The 20321-nt window shown below is 43.4% G+C and overlaps 1 protein-coding gene across 6 annotated transcripts in view; it reads left to right on the forward strand.

Moving 5' to 3' along the window:
- Window positions 1-20321, forward strand: part of PTPRT (protein tyrosine phosphatase receptor type T) — a 272419-nt gene that overhangs the window by 227482 nt on the left and 24616 nt on the right. For all 6 annotated transcript variants that reach the window (XM_018073978.3, XM_018073971.2, XM_018073972.2 and 3 more), the window contains 2 exons: window positions 6507-6694; window positions 12615-12702. In XM_018073978.3, coding sequence (XP_017929467.1) covers window positions 6507-6694; window positions 12615-12702 — 276 coding nt within the window. The remainder of the gene's footprint in view (window positions 1-6506; window positions 6695-12614; window positions 12703-20321) is intronic.

The raw sequence follows: 20321 nt of genomic DNA on the forward strand, positions 1-20321 counted from the left end.
CAGTGCCTCGTAGCTGCTTGCAGATGGGCAGAACAAGCAGGGAGAACTCCTTGTCATGAAGCTGGTTTGGGCTTGGAAAGACAGAGAAATTTTCCCTGGATTTCACTCTTATGTAGCTTTGGATGGGCTTTGCCCATTCTTAACCAGTCTGCTGTGGGTGTATCCACAACCTGGTTTGAAGGACTCAGAGATGTTCAGAAGCCAATATCGCTGCTCTAACAGCATTACTGGTTCTTTTAATTGTGGGATGAGTAATTTTTATGCAATGGAAGCTCAAAAATCAACAGCTTGACCTGTTCAGTTGTATCTGCAGCCTCCCAGGCCATGGGAGAGGCTTTCCCATCATTTCCCTGTGCTCAGGTTGGCAGCAGAAGGAGCAATGGGGGGGCAGACCCTTGTAGGGATCCTTGAGCTGAACTTCTCTTACATTTCTTTCTGCCTGCAGAAGATCAGGTGGCTTGGAAAACTCTCTTTTCCAGCCATTAATGGCTTCTAGTTTCCTGTGGTGTTTTGAAGCTGCCAGTGGTTTTTCAGCTGTAACTAATGAATTGCTCTGAGAGGTGGGTAGGTCTGGCACCTTCTCCTCACCGAGGAGGCAAAGAGAGATTTGACTTGGCAAGGTCCACACAGCTGAAGAGCTGCAGTTACACTTGTCCCCAAATCTTTGCCCACCTCACCAAAGGAACTTTGTGCCTTTAACAGGATTTTTTTTCTAAGCTAACTGATGAAGAAAATGCGTGGAATGGTTTTTATACTATTAGAATGCTCTTGCATAAGGTGTTAACCAAGCAAGTCTTAAAAATCTCTAGAACCTGGAGAAAATGACTTACTTTTTTAAAAAAATTATGGATATGTGGCTTCTTCACAGCCTTTGAAATGGAAGGTGTATCTTCTGTTCTCTGTCAAGCCTGCTATCAGAAGGCTTTTTGTTAAGGCTTTTCATAGCTCAGTTGATATCATTTGATAAGGGATGTTTTGACTCTGCTTTGCCATAGCACTATTGGTGTTGTAGATAGTACATTATAGCTGGATATTTATCATATAACAAAGCCTTAAAGCACACAAAAAAGCAAATTATTTTTTCCAGCTTGCACCATATCCCTGGTGTAAGGGCAGGAGGTATCAGCCATGCTGGAGTCATCCTCAGGAGATGTCAAGATGACAACCCTTACTCTGGTGTAGAGAGACTGGCTCTGTGTGTAATTAAATCCATCACAAACACCACTCAAAACATAATTTATTTTGTGCAAAGGATGTCTTACCACATCTTATCACTTGCCAAGGCTAAGAGAATAAAAATATAAGCAGAGATGATAGGCCTGTCGTTTCAGACACAGAAGGAATTTGTGGTTATTGAAGCAAAAGTTTTGAAAGAAACTTCTCCATGTATAGAAGATGACACGTTAGTTCAGCTTTGCTTTTAGTTGTCTGAGGCTTAAGTTGGTTTTCTGGTCAGGAGGCAACATCATACTCTGTGTCCAGATATCCATTTCTCTAACTGTGTTTACAAAACAAGATGATATCTATAAAAGCATCTAAAGCTTTAATCCCCAAAGGTGCCTGGAGGAGCAGGTCCCCTCCCAGCAGCCTTACTGGGATGTTGCACTGATCATACAGAGTCACTTTGAGACTGGGAATCTAATTCCTCAGCTGCTCTTCATCTTTATCTGTGACATCTGTGGAGAAGTTTATCAGTTTTTCTGTGGAGGGAAACATATTTATTTCCCTTGTCTGGGTAGCACAAAAGTATATAATACAAGGTGGTGTAGCAGCAATAGGCAGGCAATAGTATCTCACCCTCAGAGTTACTCATCAAATGGGGGAAGATTCCACCTCACTGGCCTCTGCTCCAGCTCCCCTCTGCGTGCTGGGCTCTGTTCTGTTTCTTTTGGCAAAATAAGACCTCAGAATTGAGTTCAACAAGTTCATGATTATTTTCTTCAGTGAAGAGAGTCACAAAAAGCACCATTTCATAAGCAGGGAGAGTTTACAAATACGTGAAGTCAACGTTGTTAAATTTGATCCTCTGCAGTTACACACTAAACAAGCTGAGATGCCTGAAATGTCTCCCAATCAGACTAGTTATATGAGAGCCAGTGAATCATTAATTTAATGTCTTCTGCAAAAATTCAGGGTGTTCTGTGAACTCTTAGGCTGATCATAGAATGGTTTGGGCTGGAAGGAACCTTAGAGATCATCTCATTCCACCCCCTGCCATGGGCAGGGACACCTTCCAGTAGAGCAGGTTGCTCCAAATCCCATCCAGCCTGGCCTTGGACACTTCCAGGGATGGGGAATCATGAATGTGCCAGCATCTGTGTTGGCAAAGGGCATCTTAGTGTGGGGAGTAAAAGTATTGCACTAGAAAGGGTTGACAAACAAGGGTAACAGACCTTGCTGTCACAAGCTGCTAATATTAGAAATTATCCTCTCATTAGGAGTGTGTTTCCAGCAACAGGCAGAACACCTGTCTTATTTACAGCTGCACAAAAAAGAACTGTGGAAAACTGGAAATGGTTCTGGGAAAGAACCAGGACCCTGAGCAGCCTGCCCTAATGAGACTTCAGAAGCTCTCAATTGATTTGTTTTATCAAAGAGGATCTGAAGAAGTGATTTGATCAGTGCCTGCGTGGGTCAGGATTTCAAATGCTCAGAGGGCTCTTTAATCTAACAGGAGGTATAATAAGATTCAGTGCCTGCAATCGAAGCTAAGCAAAATCAAATTGCAATTAGGAAATGTTTAGACAGCGAGGGTAATTAACCATTGCCACAACTTTTGGGGTCAGAATGGAATCACCACATCTTGAGATGTTTTAATTTGGATTATTTTTTGGAACTGTACTCCCATCTTTGGTATGCAATGAAATATGATGGTGTGTGTTCCTGTCACAAATATGAGGACATATGACTAGAAATAAGATGTGCATATGAAGTATAATCCAGAAAACCCCAATGCACGATTCTGTATGTTTAGTAGTTTCTGAGCATTAGAGTGAATTATTTCATGCAACTTTCCTACAAAAAAAAAAAGTTATTTTCTTGCTTTTCTTTTCTGACCAAAAACTCGTGGAAGGCACACGTGCTTCAGAGGCACTGCCAAAAATTTAGTGAAAAGTCTTGGTCAGTTTGTCCTGCAGAGTCATCCTCTTCTGCAGGGGACTGGGGACACGTTTGTGAGAAGCTGACAGAGAAAAGGGACTGTGGAAAATCGCTTTGACTTGCCTTTAGTGCAAAAATTAAAGTATGGTATCTATTGTTGTCTTTTCCAGTAATAATTGTGCCAAAAGGAATGAGGTGTGGTTCGTAGCTGCAACCTGCAGGAAAAGCAAAGCCCGTTTGCCAGCCCTCTAAAGACTCTCTTGGTTGACTGTCCTGGTGAGAGATCACTTTGCTGCTCCCTCCCCTCGTACCTGCACTGTGAATTGTTCACAGGATTGCTGTAAACAGCACATCCTGGAGAGGGTGCTGTGCCTTTCTGAGCAGCTCATTAGCCACACTGAGCTCCACACTCATGGGCTGATGAGGTGGAGGAGGAACAATGTGTTACTTGCATCAGGCTTTAGTAGCACGACGTGTAAACTCCAGGCTCGCCTCTCACGTGGCAGTTTGTCTCCCTAAAAGCACCTCTACATTTTCCTTGGCCCAGATAAAATGCTGGTGGCAACAACAGCAGTTGTTGGGATCAGGTTTTCTTGCAGGTAGCACAGAGGATGTTCACGATGTGTTTGTCATGGAGGTCTGGAGGAGGTGATGATCTTGTTTCAGCTGTGTGTCACAGGGCTGAGAGTAGGATGACCCAGATTGTGTGATACTTTTCTTTAAGCAGAAGCACGTGGCTGGGTGAGTGGCACACAAAAGGTGTGATGCCATGGACCACACTTGACATTGTTCCCTGTGTGGGTGGGGAGGCCCTGGCACAGGTTGTTCAGACAAGCTGTGGCTGCCCCATCCCTGGAAGTGTCCAAGGATGGGGCTTGGAGCAACCTGGTCTAGTGAAGGTACCCCTGCCCATAGAAGGGGGGATGGAACAAGATGATCTTTAAGGTCCCTTCCAACTCAAACCATTCTGTGACAATGCTGCAAGAGTTGTTCCTACAATCAATGGGGTTTGTACCAATTTTTATCTCACTGACCAAAGAGACCAGTTGTCACTATAGACTCAAAGGCCAGAGACAGACCCCTCTTTGCTTCTGAGCACCTTCTTCCTGTTCCATGTAACATGAGCACCTACTTTGAGAGAAATTATTCTGAAAGGGAAGGGGCACCGCTGTCCTGGCTCTCACATTTCCCTGTGATACATCTCTTTGAGAAGAGAGCCAAGTACAGCAGAATTAAAGGAACTGATGAAGAGAGAAATCACTAATTGCCTGCAAAGGAGTTGGCTGATCTGAGCTGCATTTTACAGGTGGCCTGTGCTCTGCTGTGCCCTCCCTGTATTAGCTCCAGAACCACACATTAGTTTTAAGGCTCCCTCTCGAATAGGGAGCTCATAATGTTTTTTAATTGGGGCTGATAAAATTGTGGCATTACTTGCAGGTTCCTGAGAGAAGCCAATTGTGAGATTGGGTTTGTATTAAACCTAATGATGGAAAATTAAGCATAGTACGTCTGTCGGAAATGGTCCGCGATAAAAATCTTCTCCTTCCCATTACGGGAGGTTAATAGGGAATAGGGGGGGAAAGATGCATTGGGAAAGCCAATCCAACTAGGGGAATTAATAGGCCTTGAAATTCCCTCTGCTCAGAGTTCTCACACTGTCATTAGTCAGAGCATTAGGGATGATTATACAAGTGCTTTGGATGTTACTCTTCCTTAAATCCCAAATTTATTCACATTTTGTATGTGAGGGTTGCTTCGCTTGAGCCATAGCCCTGTAAATCTCCGAGTGTCCTGGGAATGTGACTGTGTTGATGAGAACCTGGGACCTAGAAATCCTTAAATTCAGGAGTCTCATCTTCAGAGCAGATGATCAGTGTGCTAATTTATTTCAGAAGAGCGGGATGTGATAATTCACCCACCAGATGATTTTATCTCACTGGTGATCAAGCAGCAGTGTCCACTGCTGGCATTCCTGTCTCCTCCTCACAGTCCTCCAGCTTCCAAACACAGCATATCCCTGTCTTCATATCTTCCCCTTAATCTAACAGTAAACCAGCTAAGGTGTTATTTGTCATGTTTTGTCATGTCACTGGTTGACCAGCTGCCAAGAAGGCAGAGGGATCCCTCACCTCTCTGCTCCTGCCCACCTTCACAGGAGGGGCACAGGGAGCCCTGACTGCCTCTGATCCAACCCCACAGTGCTTTCTCAACCAATGTTTACAGTAGCATTCTGATCATATTTCTGCCTCTCAAAGCCCACCCTGAAATTGCAATTTGATTTATTTATTCTTCATCCCTTCAAAGACACGGCTGCAGTGTTGCTGACGAGGGGGGTGTTTCAGCTCTTTGTCAGTGAACAAGCCCCGTGTGTGCCAGCTTAAGGGGGGTTTATCAACAATCTGAGGGAGGGAGGTTTTTCGTTTGCTAAAGCTTGGCTTTGGGTAAGATCAGAAAGAACTGTGTGTGTGGAAGGACCTGAACATCTCAGATCCCTGTAATCTCAGGAAAAACCAATGGTATATTTGGCCAACTATTTAAATTTGGTCAACTCTGGTAGATAAGAAACTGAATTTTTCATTTAATCTGAGTTCCTGTTATTAAAAGTTGTTACAGTCAGTTGTTTGGTAATTGAAGTTATTATTTAAATTCTTTTCTATTAGTTCACCAGTAATATCTTGTTGGGTACACAGTTTTGCTGGAGATAGGAGGTTGCAGTTCCATCTGCATAGTGATAGATTTCTTTCAATCCATTTCTCCAAAAAAAACCCCTTTTCCTATTAAGTTTACACATCTGAAATTTAAATTTCTGCATGCAGGATAACTGCATTTTTACACTGCTTTATTATTTCTGATGATATTCCATCTTTGTAATTGACATATAAAATTTTAGGCCTGAACTAGCGGAGCAGTTTAATTTACCTCCGGTGTCCCATGTGGCTCATTTGAAATGCTAATAATTTGTTTGCTGTTCACTTGGGCCCCTTTCAGTTATCTCATGCTGTACACCCCAAATACTGCTTGAATCTCTTGCTCATCTGTGTGTATCTCTCAGCTGTGTTCTTTGCAGGTTTGTGAAGACAGGTATGTAATTTTGTTGGAGTTCTGGGGAGCTCACCCTTATGCTGTGTCCTCAGCAGCCTGGCTGGCTGTTCACTCTGTTCCCATCTCTTTGTGTTTGTGTCCTTGACACAAGGAATTACTCCAGTGTGATTTAGTTTCCAGGCAGCTGAAGGCTGTTTGTTTCTTACTTATTTATATACTTATGTAGTGCGTGTTTCTTACTTACTTCTTTGCTTCCTTTCACCGGCCCCAACCTACGGGGTGGTGGAGAAACAGGTAAAAGAGAGAATGAGCCTGGAAATAGCAGAGTGGTGAAAGCTTGCTTTGCCTCCCTGTCTTTCCAACAGACAGCAGCCATGGAGAGATGCCCCAGCCCACGCTGACCATCCAGACCCACCCGTACCGCAGCTGCGAGCCCGTGGAGATGTCCTACCCCCGGGGGCAGTTCCAGCCTGCCATCCGAGTGGCAGACCTGCTGCAGCACATCACCCAGATGAAGAGGGGACAGGGCTATGGCTTCAAAGAGGAGTATGAGGTAAGAGGAACCTTCACTCACCTGTAGTAGAGGAGTGTAAGGGCAGAAGACCCTTCCGAAAGATTTATCGTGAGATCAGGGCTTATTTCACTTAGAGAGACTTTCCTACCTGGAAGAGGCATCTGTCCTAGAGACAGTTTTGGGTGTTTTCTCCTCCTGCATTCCAGAGAAACTTTCCCTGGTATGAGAAAAAGGTAAGTCCTTGCAGAGATGTTTGCAGGTCCCCACAGAAGGGGGCCAGGGATGATAAAAGCCCTGAGAAGAACAGGGGGTGTGTCTTTCCCCAGGCCCCGTGTTTGACAAGCCATGAAGGTGAATGTTTTTTAAGTCCAGTGTTCTTGACCTTGGAAATAAATTTTCCTACAGTCCTTCCACTGCCTGGCATTTTGGGGATACCTGTGCATTGTCTTTCCTCACAAGAAGTTGCACTCATGAGGGATAGAACCTTGGAAGGGAGGATAACTGTGTTTTAAGAGCTTCTTTTCCTTAATTCACCCTCTTAATCCTTTCCTTTCTTATTTTGGTTTATGAGGGCAGGATTTTACAGCACTGTCAGCCTTTGGTGGCCCTCAGGTACCAAGAGAAGGTGTTTATTATAGCAATAAGTCAGTGACATTTTGCTCATCCCATAGCATGTGCCCTCTCTCCCATAAAGAGCAGACAGTAAATATTTAACAGGTGCTGAACTCAATGCAGGACGTGGAGTCCCACAGTCCCTTCCTTACTGATCTGCTTTCCTTGGATAGTGTAAACCAAGCTGTAAGAAAAGGAAGGGGTTTTGCTTGAGCTTTTGGGGGAGCTCCAAATACTCCCTCGCCATTGATCAAATTTAATCACAGTGCCATGACCTGAATGCAGAGTTGTCAAGTCAAAGGCAGGAATTTGTGAGGCTTAAATGAAGGTGGAATTTTCCAGCACGCTCAAACCTCTGGCACTTCCAAATTTGTGTGAGGAGAGGAGTAAAAGGTAAGCTGGAAAAATGAAAACAGCCCTCTTCCGCTCCACATCTTCACCCCAAAGCTGGAATGACCAGGAATATAATCCAAATGACCAGAAAAACACAACACTGGGGAGGAGCTGGAAAAGGAATATACATTTCAAGCAGAGCAAACAGAGGAGGGAAATAGCATCAAACATATGTGAGGCTCAGCTCTAGCAAGGGATAATTATAATGAATGTAGTATGCTTGTGGGAAGGCAATAAGCAATTAATATGCACAGTGGCATTAAAACTACTTAAAAATAACGTAACAGCTGTGAAAAATAAGTTACTTAATGAAAACAGCTCACTTTTGCACCCTGCAAGTGAGAGTCCATGGGGTTTGTCCCCCCTCAATGCTGGGCTTTGCTCTGATTGAGAAGGGAGTCTTTTCCTGGTTGTCACCAGGAGCATTTTTTTTTAATCAGATGGAATCAAAGACTGTTTCATAGCAAATGTTTCTGGAAACTGTATGTTAACCAGGTCTACTCACTCTTGCCCCATAATCAAGCGTGCTAATTAAGCTATCAATATAAAGAGCTGTGTTTAATATTGAGAAAGGGTAATAATTCCCTTAGGAGATTTGCTGAGCCCCCCCTCGGCCTCCATTTCCATGAGCAGTACCCAAACCTGCATTCAGCCCAATTACAGATGCCCTGAGATCTAGTTCTTGATGCTCAAGAAGAAAACAGGTGCTGGCATATATGTAATTTTCTGGCACTGGCACGGGTAATTATCAAAATAGCACATTAGCATGAAAAATGTCAATGCAACTTTCAGCTCCACAAGTGGTGCCTTTCCCAGAAAGTGCCATCTAGAGACGTGTGTAATGACGGTGACATTCCATGGATTTGCATAATTCCTTTCTTTAGGAGGAGTAGCCTGGAGGCTGCCACGAGCTCACAGATCCCCTGGGCTGTTCCACCCTTCAATCGGCGCTAATTGCCCGCGTACAGGCGTTTTTCCAGGCTGGAATTCGGGCTTTGGAGCACGGGATGCAGGCAGCACTTCGGCTCCAAATAGCAGGGAGGATGTCAGGAATCTCCTGGAGGGTGGGAGGTTTGAACCTGGCTGAGAGTGGGGATCTGCAGGAGCACAAAGCTGCAAAACCTGCTCTGCAAAACGCTTTGCAGAACAGTCGATAAAGTCTTAAAAAAGAATTTGATGTCTCTTTTTAAAACGTGTTTTCAGACACTAATATCAGTGTCTCCTCCAAATATGTTCTTTTTTTTTTCTTCCAAGGAGCTGATTTTCTACTTACTTTGCAAATTGATAGCACAAATTGCAGCCTGTTTAGTGACATGTTACCAAATAATTTTACTCTCATGAAAAATCGCTTTGAAGGGAGCATATCAGTCACACATGACAATCTCTCATCTCTGTATATTCTCATCTCTGCTCGGTAACCTGGAAATTGCATTCCATGTTTGTTTAAAGGCTGCCTGCCACCTCCGTGTTGGGGCACAGGCAGCGGGTTTTACTGAGGGCATCCAGAAAAAAACCATTTCTGGTGGCTCCACGCTGAGCTGAGGAGCAGGATGTGATTGTGTAAGAGGTGTCAGTGCTGGTGTGAAGTGGATGATAACTGAGTGTGAACGTGGGAATCTGTCAGCACTCCCCGTGGGGGGGTTATTTTGGGCCTTCCTGTGCACCTGAGGGCAAGGTGTGACTTGGACCTTTTTTGGCTGCTGCTTCTGTTCAGGAGGAAACAAGCAGAACAGAAGGGAAAAAAGTCTTATCTGTGGCTCTGGGTGTAGATGGCACTGTTTGGGATTAGGAATAGCCATAAACATTTAAACAGGACTCATTTAAATGTCTCCAGTTCCTTTTCCAGAACATATCAGCCCTGATTTGTTGTGAGCTGTGGGACTAGTCCCGTAGACTTACTGCAAGCACCAATTACTGGCTGAGGAGATAATAAGCTTAATTACCCAAACTCATTTTCCATTATGATTTAGGATGTCACTAAAGCACATTCTCCTGCTGCATTACTGAGATGGTTTAGCTATTTTGGATTTTGTGGCTCCTTCCTCAAGCATCATAGTATTGAAATTCTTCAGCTTATGGAAGTCACCTCTGGGTTTTGACCCTTTAATTTCTGCCTGCACATCTTCCTGTGGTCTAAAGAACAGATCCAGTGGTCCAGGTTATGACATAGCACTGCAAAATGAATGGCTGAAATACTTCTTTTCAGGTTATTTTTTTTTTTAGCCAAAACAGTTTTTAATTCTGGCTCTCAGCAGAGTTGTGGGAACAGTTTTTCTACCACTGTTGAGGAGAGAGTGACTGCAGGGAGAGGGCCAGGGCTCCATGGCACAATTTGGGATGAACAGGGAGGCTTTTAACTGATGCTGTTGCCTTTGGCAGCAATACTGCAGCATTGAGGTAGATCAGTGCAGATGAAGGATTCAAATTTTCATATTTAAATTAAAAACAAACAGCAGACTAACTAAATGCATCCATTGGAAATTTAAATTGGCTTGCAGTAAGCCTCAATTTAATGGGAACACTTCAGTCATGTTTGGGCCGTGGTGCTTAGGAAGCTTGATTGAGATGAATCTGACTTTGAGAGATCTATCCTTGTAATTTCAGCTAAAATTTAGATCAATTTATAGTTTAAAAAGCTTCACTGTAACCTAAATTCCACTGGTGGGAAGATATTTCAGTATAAATTTCCCAAAACTTCTCTAAAAGGAGTTTAGAAAGTTTTAGAAGTAGAAAAAGCCTAAAAATCAAGTATAGTTTTTTGAACACTGAAATTCTGCTGTTACCAAGTCAAAGGAAGAAGGGGGAGCGTTTCCTGTGAAATATGAATTAACTACCAGTGCCTGAGTGATCTGTCCTGATTTAACATTGCTGATAATGCAGATAGAAACAGAATTAGTAACTTTTTTGCAGTTATGGAGGTAGTTATTGTACCAACAAAACCTGAACGAGCAGAACATTAGGTGTGCTCCTCTTTTTGTGGATGCAACCTCATTATAATTGATATTTTTGTCTTTATTTCTAATGCAGTTTCAATTCTTGGTGCTGCATTTTTAGTGATCACACAGGAAAATTCTTTGGGCTGTACAACCAGTGCATATGGAGTTACCCCAGTTTGTTCATCTGATGTTTATAAAAGGTTTATAAGGTGCCCCCCTGCAAAGGTAGTTTGTGTTGCTCACACAGCTCCCTCCCTTTGGGGCTGGACAGTTCTGTGGGAAGCAGAGATTTCTGTGGGATTGAACGAGCTGAAAATTCCTGGACTCTTAAATCTTTGGAGGCTCTATCAGCAAATATAAAAACACCAATTTCAGCGGAGAATTTCATGTTCAAATCTCATGAAAGGATATGGTTCACTTAAAAGAGATTTATTGGGCCTGAATGTGTTTTCTCTGGACAAGACAGCTCAGTCCACATGGAAGTCATGAAAAAGGGTTTGCTTTTATTTCTTTTATTTGTTTTCCTTTTCAGATCAGGCTCTAATTAGGTGCCTCATGCCTGTTGCCATTCTCTGGTCAACCTGCTGTAATTTGATATTAGTGGAAAAATAAGGCACCTTTTTCCTCAGTCTTCAAAGACGAAAATGAGCCTTTCTCACCTCTTTTCTTTTACTGGGGGATTTTTTTGTTGTGTGTGGGTTTGTTGGTGGGTGTTTTTCCTCAGGAGATGAGCTGCTATTTGGAAACAACTGTCTGCAAAGGAAATCTATGTGTGATCAAAGGCCTGCCCAATTACAGAGTTATTACTCTTTCTCCTGGGTGTTTGAATGGGAACTGGCTGTCCCTGGTTTTGTCAGCAGTGCTCCTGGCAGTGCTGCAGTGCCTGACATTTGCTGTCCTGGATCCCTTTGGGGGACATTCACAGCGATCTGCTCTGCCAGGGGTTTGCTCATATTAAGTTTAATTGTAATGTCAGTGTTGTAGATCCTAATTGTGTCTCTCTGCTATTGCATTCAGGCACATAATAGACCTGGATGGCTTGTGAAGATGAATATAAATTCATTTCCTAGCACAGCTGCTAGCTGAGGCAGATAGGATTTTACGATGATTGGGGTATAAAACCCCCGTAATTCCCTGGGGAGCAGAAATAATACAATTCATAATGTTGGTTTTGGTGATGTAGAATCATGTTAGGGAGTACATCTTGGAGGAGGCAGAACTATTGAGGCAGTTCAGGGGGAGCTGTTCTTCTCACCCAGGACCACCTTCCAGCCACCATCCCCTGCCAACTGCTGCTTTCCAGGCTCTGCCTTAAATTCCTCCCTGGGCATGTCTCAAGGGGGAAATGGCTCATTCCAGTGTGTTCAGAGCAGTTGTAGGGCCAAGCTGTAGGTAGGGTAGCACTGAGTGCTGCCAGTCTCCCCTACCCATCCTTCTTCAACTGAAAGAGCAGATTTTAGGGAAATGGCTGTTTATTTTCATACTTCACGGGCGTGTTTTACCTCCTTTTGCCCCTCTTCCTTACACTGACCTAAAACCCCGAGCTGCTTTATTTTTCCTCACAGAAAACCAGCCAGTGGATTGTATTGCATCACCCATTATTAACACAGAAATTGGTGAAACCACTGTATGTATTTTCAACTCCAGTACAAAGGGCCAAGCGCTGCGTTTCAGCCCTCTGGGTTCTCTCAGAGGTGTACTTACCTGAGATCTCCACCAGTCTTGTTCTGCAGGGGAAAATGAGGTTACCCTGTGGCTGTGCAGCCAGAAACAAATTCCCCTGATCCTTTTAGATGAGAAGTAGCAGGAGGAAAACTGTTCTTGGCTGGCAGAAGCCAAGAGATGCAAACGGTCTGCACAGTTCGCATTAGTGGAGACGCCCTTTCCTCAAAGAGCCTTTTGCTTGGTCAGCTGCTGAATTATTCAGCGCCTTTATTTTTGTCCTGCTCAGGCCTCTTCACCCACCTGAAGGCACTGGGCAGCTCTTTATAAACAGCCCACTGTTGTTTGTTTTGCAGGCACTCCCCGAGGGCCAAACGGCGTCCTGGGACACGGCCAAGGAGGATGAAAACCGCAATAAGAACAGATACGGGAATATAATCTCCTGTAGGTGTAAATTCACATTAAACTGAGCTTCCTGGGAGATTTTATGTGCATGCTGTGGGAAGGAGTGTGTTTGAGGAGCTCACTGCAATCTGGTTTACAGTGCTGAGCGTTCAGGAGCTCAGTCCATTTGTTGCAGGCTAACATGTTCGGGTTTGTTTTATGGGGGGGTTTATAATTATTTTACATAACATCACTGCGTGGATTTGTGGGGGTTTTACCCATCTTATATCAACCTTGCTTTGTGCTTCATGTTTGTAATTTAAGGGCTGAATGCTTTTGTGAGATTTTCACAGTATGTGATGATGCCCATTTTCTGTCCATTTTTACTTCATATCCCAGAGCTTTCACAAGGGAGCACAGAAGGAGCTGCAGGTAGATAAGGTTTTTAAATGTGTCTCAGAGATCAGATTTTCTCCTTCCTTGTGGTCAGGAATCAGTGGAGCAGTCGCTGCTTGTCCCCAGAGAGCCAATTTGATGGGTGGGACAAGCTCAGCTTCTGCCTCAGAATCACAATAAGGCAGCTGAAAATGCACTGAAACCTCTTAGTTTACTTCTTTCAGTGATCAGTTATCGTTGATGTTATTGGAATATTGATACATTGCAGAAACACAGGCAGAAACTCCATAAAGCCACTCAAGTCAGCTTTATTCTCCAAGGCAGGATTAGATTCATCTCTCTTATTTTTATCAGATATTTCTGAAATCTCTTCCAAAGTTGATCTCCAAGGCTGAGCTTTCCACAGGCTCCCCAGGCAGCTCATCCCAGTGTTTCATTATTCCTTATGACTGCAGGGAGGAGGTGTGAAAAGTAATTCTTTTCAGGGGCTGCTGAGCAGCATCAAGTTGGAGAAGCCAAGCTTGAGACCATCAGAACAAGAAATAAGAATATAAATGAATGTGCTATAGATTTTCATGACTGGATAAATCTATTGAATACTATAAAAGCAAAATTAAGTCATGCTGAGGGATATATTTTGCACTGCAATTTTTTTCTTGGGTTAAATATATATTTCCTGTAGAACAAATAGACTTTACCAAAGAATTTAAAAAAAACCCAACTAAACAAAAAACCAAGCTAAACCTAGATTGCAGAGAAACATCATCTCCTCTCTTTTAAGACTTGGAAGAAATTATTCATGTGGCACTTTGGGGGGGACTGGCATAGAACAGCTCAGTTCAGAGCCCCTGTGGCAAAGATGAAGAAATCTGGAAACGAAGATCAGAAGTTTATGAGCCCTGATCTGATCCCACTTCTGCTGTTGGCTTTGCACTGGTGGTGAGCAGGTCACCCAGGCCATCAGTCCTTTGTCTGCCTGTGGAAAATGGAAGTGACAGCACTGGAGCATTACAATTAGCATGAAAATTGTCTCCCTAAACTTCAGCTGCCTGAAAGCTCCACCTCGCTGGGAGCTTCCTGTGGCAAAGAGAGACACCTCCAGTCAGAGGCTCAATTTACCTGTCTGTACAATTAACTGAGATTAAATGAGTCTAAGACAGATGAATCATCCAGCTGCAAACACTGGATTGAAGGTGGAAGTACCATCGTGTGATATGAGGAAGGAAATGTGAAAAACTTTGATTCTCTGTGTGATTCTGAGGAAGCACTTGGCATAGTTTAAAAGTGGAGGTGAAAAGAGGCCAGACCCCGTGCAACAGCCACCATCCCACTTAGGCTGAAGGTGATCACAGAGAAAATGTTGAACTCCAAGTGAAAAGTGAGAAGTTAGGAAGCAAAATCCAGGAAGATAAACGGGCTGTTGTCTAAAGGGAAGGTGCTCACAGAGACAAATTGTTGTCTAACGAAGAGTGATGTGAGCCTTTTAGCTATAAATATAAATACAGGAGCAGAGCAGATAGGAGGTGATGAACCTGAATAAGGGAATGCAAAATGTAATCAGAGCTAAGGAGGAAGTGTCTGCACAGGATAAAATGTCAGAAAAGAAGCTCGAGTGGGAAGGGCTGTTGGGAAAGATTTCAGAATGGGGTTTAGAGGGTGGAAAGGCACAGATAAGGAAAGCAAAGTGAAAGAGGAAGGATGCAGACAAGCTGAAGGTGAATAACAAAGCTGAGTGGGTTTTCTTCACTTCAAATATCTGAACAAAGAGTTTGAGGAGGAGACAACAGCTCTTCTAAAAGACAGCAAGGAGAATTTAGTAATGTGCAACAGTGATAAAATGGAGTGAAGTCCTATTGAGGATGCCTGGGAGAATGAAGGGAGGATGCCTAAGGAAGGAGCATAACATCCATCATTTTGTAAAACCATGAGCCAGACCCTGCTGATGGGCAACACGGGGCAATTTCCCTGAGTAAAGGCACTGACAGGATCCAGAGCAAAGGAGCAAAAGCAGAGCTCAGGCTAGCAGGAAAGGGGTTCCCTCTAGGCATGTCCTGCAAATGAATTGTGCTCTGGTGGGTACAAGCTGTGCCAAAGCCTGAGCAGAGGAGGGGGAACGTGGTGACACCCTGAGCTGCTTAGTTGTGCTAGAATTGTAATGGCTGGGGAAACTCAGAGCAGGCACTGGTTGCTCCTGCCAGTTTATTTGGTAAAAGGCTGCAGATAGCAATTAACATTATTTATTTAATCACCAGTGCTGTTTTATCACTCCTGGAACAGGATATCCCCCGCCTTGTGGGGCGTGAGCTGAAAAGCCAGGTTTTGATCTAACTTCTGTAACTGCTTCAGAGACTTGTGTTAAAATGGGGGTTTGTAAGCCCTTGCAATAAGTAGCACTGCTCAGTGAATCACAGCAGATTAGATCTTGTCTTTCTGGCCTTCTGGGTAATAGCACAGTTACAGGACTGTTTTACTCGGCTCACTGCTCTCCCAGGGCTGGATTAACATCCTGCCTCTCTCTGAAAACCCACATCGTGCTGTCAGCCCCAACACCTGCTCCTCTTCATTTGCAAACCAATCTCAGAGCTAATATGCTCGTGGAGAGGAGAGGCAAGAGAACTCTGAACTCCACCATGCTTTAAATCCCACATTTTCAGGGTTCCCTTCCACAGCAGCGGTATGTTTTTGGAAAAGTAGAAAAGCTGAGCAGTGGATCTGGGGTCTGTATGACCACAGAAATCCACTGTGGATGGTGGGAAGATGCACTGCAATGGCCCAGACTTACCATGCTGGAGGAAGCTGCCCTGCTCAAACCTTTTATTATATCAACTGAGTCCACGAGCTTTGCTCCTGCACTGGGAGTAAAAAGGCTGTAAACACAAAGACAACTGTGGAGATGCAAAGTTTGTCTTTAGGGGGCAAGGGTAGGCTGTGGATCCATCTATGTGCTGAAGCAAAATGATTTTAATCTCTGGGCTCTAAGGCCTAGATATTGAGGCCTTCAAAGAGCATCAGAAAGTGGTTGTTAGTGGAGGGATGTTGAGCTTTTGTGGGTTGAGCTGAATCTATTCCATAGAAGAGAAAATACTCAGAAGCTAAATGGGACCTTTGGTTCTATTTTATTTCTCCCCATCTTGTTCAAGTTTAGAGCCATTACATTATAGGGGAGTAAAAAACTCTGAGATGAGAGCTGAGGATGCAAAGACATAGGATTGTGTTTTGCTTCAGCTCATAGGAGAGCACTTCCTGTCCCTTTCTTTTCCCCACTGAACCACCCTGGATTTAAAATCTTATGATGTTCCACTAAGACTATTGTTGATGACAAAAGACAGTAGAGAAATTTGCTGTATTTCCTTCATGCTCTGACTGCCATATTCTTTGGGCTGGAAGACTGTGAATGAATCAGAGTATTTTGTGGTGGAAGAGATGAACAAGAGAGAGATTAAAGGAGCTTTCAGCAGGCATGCAGGTGCAGTGCCCCTAAAACCCTACATAGAATCACAACATGATTTGGGTTGGGAGGGAACTTAAAAGTTCATCTCATTCCACCCCCTGCCATGGGCAGGGACACCTTCCACTGGCCCAGGTTGCTCCAAGCCCTTCCAACCTGGCCTTGGACACTTCCAGGGACGGGGCCAGCCACAGCTTCTCTGGGCAACCTGTGCCAGGGCCTCCCATGTCAGCATTGGATTTAGAACAGAAATCCTTCATCTTCCAAGCATTTTTATTGCATGGTTTCTCCTGTAGTGCCTAAACTCTTGTGTGTCTGTGCAGTGTGCATGGTTTATGACCCTGAGAGGATGGGATTTGTCCCACCTGGCTGTTACCCAGCTCTCCAGGCACAGTCCGGGATCAGTGGGAGGGAAAAGGGGAGGACAGAGTGTCCTTGAGAGGGCAAATCATCCTTTTGTACCAGAACTGGGTTGAGTCATTTCAAAAGATGTCTGGATTTCTCCCTTGACTGTGGGGAACCTTGACAGCCAATTTAGACGAGCTGAGTAATATTTAGATGGCGAAAGTTGTGTGAGATTAATCCAGTGCTGGTGTCAAAATGAGATGGGGAGAAATTGCCATGATATTTCAAACGATCACTAATGGGAATTTTGACAGAAGTTTAAAATGGTGACAATTTTGTGCTAAAATGGGATCACAGTGCCTTTCACTGAAATTCTTGTCATTTTTGAAATCTGTTTTAAGACCAATTTTCAGTCAAAGTACTCTTCATATAAATTTAGAGTTCTGCTAACTTGCATACAGACGATAGTAAACAGGGAGAAATAAAATTATTTATATGTTTGTTAAAGCCTATTTCCATTTTTTGTGGTTCCTGAAGGCGGGTTTTTTTTTCCTGTTTCTCCCTCCATTTTTAAAGTTTCTTAGAGTCCATTTGTAGCACTTGGGGATATGATGTCTGATAAATTTAATGAAGAGTTGAGTGAACCTTTCATTTCAGTGTGACAAACACATGGTCACCTTGTCTAGGGTAGTCCAGTGAATAAAGTGCAGAATCAGAAATAAGTTTTAACCATTGGGAGAAGATATAATGAAGACATTTGTTATTCTTTAAAAAGGCCTTTAAAGTCTGTAGGCAAAAACCCCTAAGATTTTTACTGCTAAGAGCATGATAATTTGCCTTAAAAAAAGAAGCCAAGTTCCAAAGTTTTTTGTGGAAAGAAGAGATTTACAAGGTAAGTTATTTTATGAAGTTTTATCCAAACTCTGCTCCTAAACTTCTGAACAAGGTTAAAGACACCATTAAGATATCATTAATATTTTGTGTGCTTAGCATATACACAGTTTTTTTTTTTTTTCTGCTGCACTGTTCTCACTTGTAAGAGCAATAAATCTCCCTCAGGAACTAATCTCATTTTTGTAAAATATGCAATGAAATATTTTGAATTCTGTCCTCCCAAAGCAAAGTATTTCTCATTTGGTCCCAAAATGTGATTCGACCTGGATGTCTCCTTTTTTTTTTTTTTTATAAATAGCATTAATTTTCAGTGATCATTTCTTCACTCTTTGTGGGTTTTCCATTATTTGGCTTAAAAAACCCCCAAACCAACAACACTTTTTTTGCACCTGTGGAGCTTCTTTCCTTTATCCATAATTATCTGTGATTGTCTGAAGTGCCTAAAGCTTCTCACTCTGCTTCTCAGGTCTTCCCCACTCAGCTCCCTCCGGAGATATTCATCCTGCCTGGTTTGAGTTTCTGTCTAAAGAGTGGCTCAAAGAGCTGAAACTTAATTTTGGAGTTTGTCTGTGTTAAATGAAAAGAGGCAGGTCCTTCCTTGAGGGTTGTCTGGAGCACTTGAGCTGCACCCTGTGCAGAGACATTGTCTTGGTCCCACTTTAAAAAAATCAACCTGGGATTCTTTTCACTTGTCACGAGGGGCATTTTTGGGCTCATTTTTAGTTGCAGTGAGCTGACACTTCCATAACGTTGTTCTCTTGTGGCATGGAGTCAGTAAATGTTTCCCCTCCCCACCATCACCTCCAGGGTTTGTTTTCCTTTGCTGTTGTTCCCTGGGACTCTCCACAAGCTCCGTTTGCTGCCCTGAATTGCAAGTGGGAAATTGGCTGCGGGAGTTTTTTCTGTATTTCATCCAGATGTCCGGTTTAATCAGCTCTTTGTCTGTCTTTGTGAATTGCTCTAAGTATAAATTCTTTTGTTGTCTGTCTGAGCACATGATTTACTGCAGCTCCTCGTGCAGTTGCCTTGAGCGCAGGTAATTGGGGACATCAGCGCTCTGAGAAATGTGCCCACTTCCCTGTGTCTACAAAGGTGGTATTTATTAATACAAATATAACAGAGCTTCTGATGGATTCACCTGCATAACCTTCTCCGAATGCAAATGTGGGATTTCATAAACACAGCAACGAGGTGTGTAAATCTCACCCAAAGAATGAACAGAGTAGGACCGTTCCTTCACACAACCAAATGAATATTTAATATATATCCAAGCCTTGGGTTTCAGAGCTGCCCAAACATCTGTCTTCACAATTATTATCTGATTCTACATTTAATTAAGTCATGACAAAAACCCTTTTTGACTGAGTTGCTGCAGAATTACGCCTCGTATTTTTATGTTTCATTGCTATGGTTCCTTTTAATTGAATGTAAATCATGCCTGGGCCTGTATTTTGCAAAGTGCTGGTGAACATTAAAGCTTTGCTGTCAGAGCTACGGTCTGTATAGCTGGTAGGGAGGAAATAAACTTAATGGACTCGATATTATACTTCTTTTAAAAAATCATTTAGAAATGAGCACAGCATGGCCAGCAGTGACCCCTGTAACCCAGGAGCCTTTGCCAAGCAACTGGCCCTTAGATAGCAGTTCTGCAATTAATTCCATGCCAGTGCTGGGATTGCCAGAGCAAATCACATCAGCAGCCTGGCTCAGGAGTATCTCCTGTGACAGAGCCCAGCACCAGCTGTTCCAGAGAAAGATCAAACTATTCCCTTGGTGGAAAATCATGACATAATCTGCCCGCTGGGGTAGTTCCTTCCTGCGTCTGAACTGTGGAGCGTGCTGGGAGATGAAAAGATTGATCTCTGCTGTTTTATTGCCTTATCCAAAGTAACTTTGAACCTCCTCGAAGAGATGAACATTTCTAATTTTGTTGTTTTTTTCAGCACTGCCTTGATGCCATTTTGCCACTGTGAGTTCTGGGGGTTGCATAAAGGAATATTGCTCTGATTTCCTTTCATATTTCCCTTCAGGTTTCTGGGTTGCCCCATTTCTTGTTTGCAGGCTTTCGTTTGCCATTTTACCCTCCTTAATCTTCTATACCTCTGTTGTGACCTGTTTACTTTTATCCTGGTCCTGTCAGTTTTAGCTCTTGCCTCAGTTTCCATAGATCGGGTGAAACCAGGGAGGTTGTAACTTCCTAGTGGGAAAATGGCTTTTGTAATGGAGCTACACCCTGCAAAGATGTGTCCCAAGACTTCCAAACCAGGCAGCATTTGGGACCTGTCTCAAACCTCTGTGAGGATTATGGTGACAGCAGCAAATTTAATGAACACAGAGCATGACTGACTTAAGGATCCAAACACTGCGTCTTAAACACAAAATAAAGGGCTTTTAGGAACAGGGATACATGTGATGTTTTTTATTATTGTAAATATTGAATTACCCAATTGTCAGGCACGTGGTGGGATTCTTGGGGTTGTCCTGTGCAGGGCCAGGAGCTGGACTTTGATGATCCTTCCAGCTTAGGACATGGTGTGTTTCTGTGACACCCATTTGCAGGAACCAGCACACGAACCGCTCAGAAACTCCCGTTTAT

This window comes from Manacus vitellinus, unplaced genomic scaffold, assembly GCF_001715985.3.
Source record: "Manacus vitellinus isolate BGI_N305 unplaced genomic scaffold, ASM171598v3 scaffold_26_pilon, whole genome shotgun sequence".
NCBI lineage: Eukaryota > Metazoa > Chordata > Aves > Passeriformes > Pipridae > Manacus > Manacus vitellinus.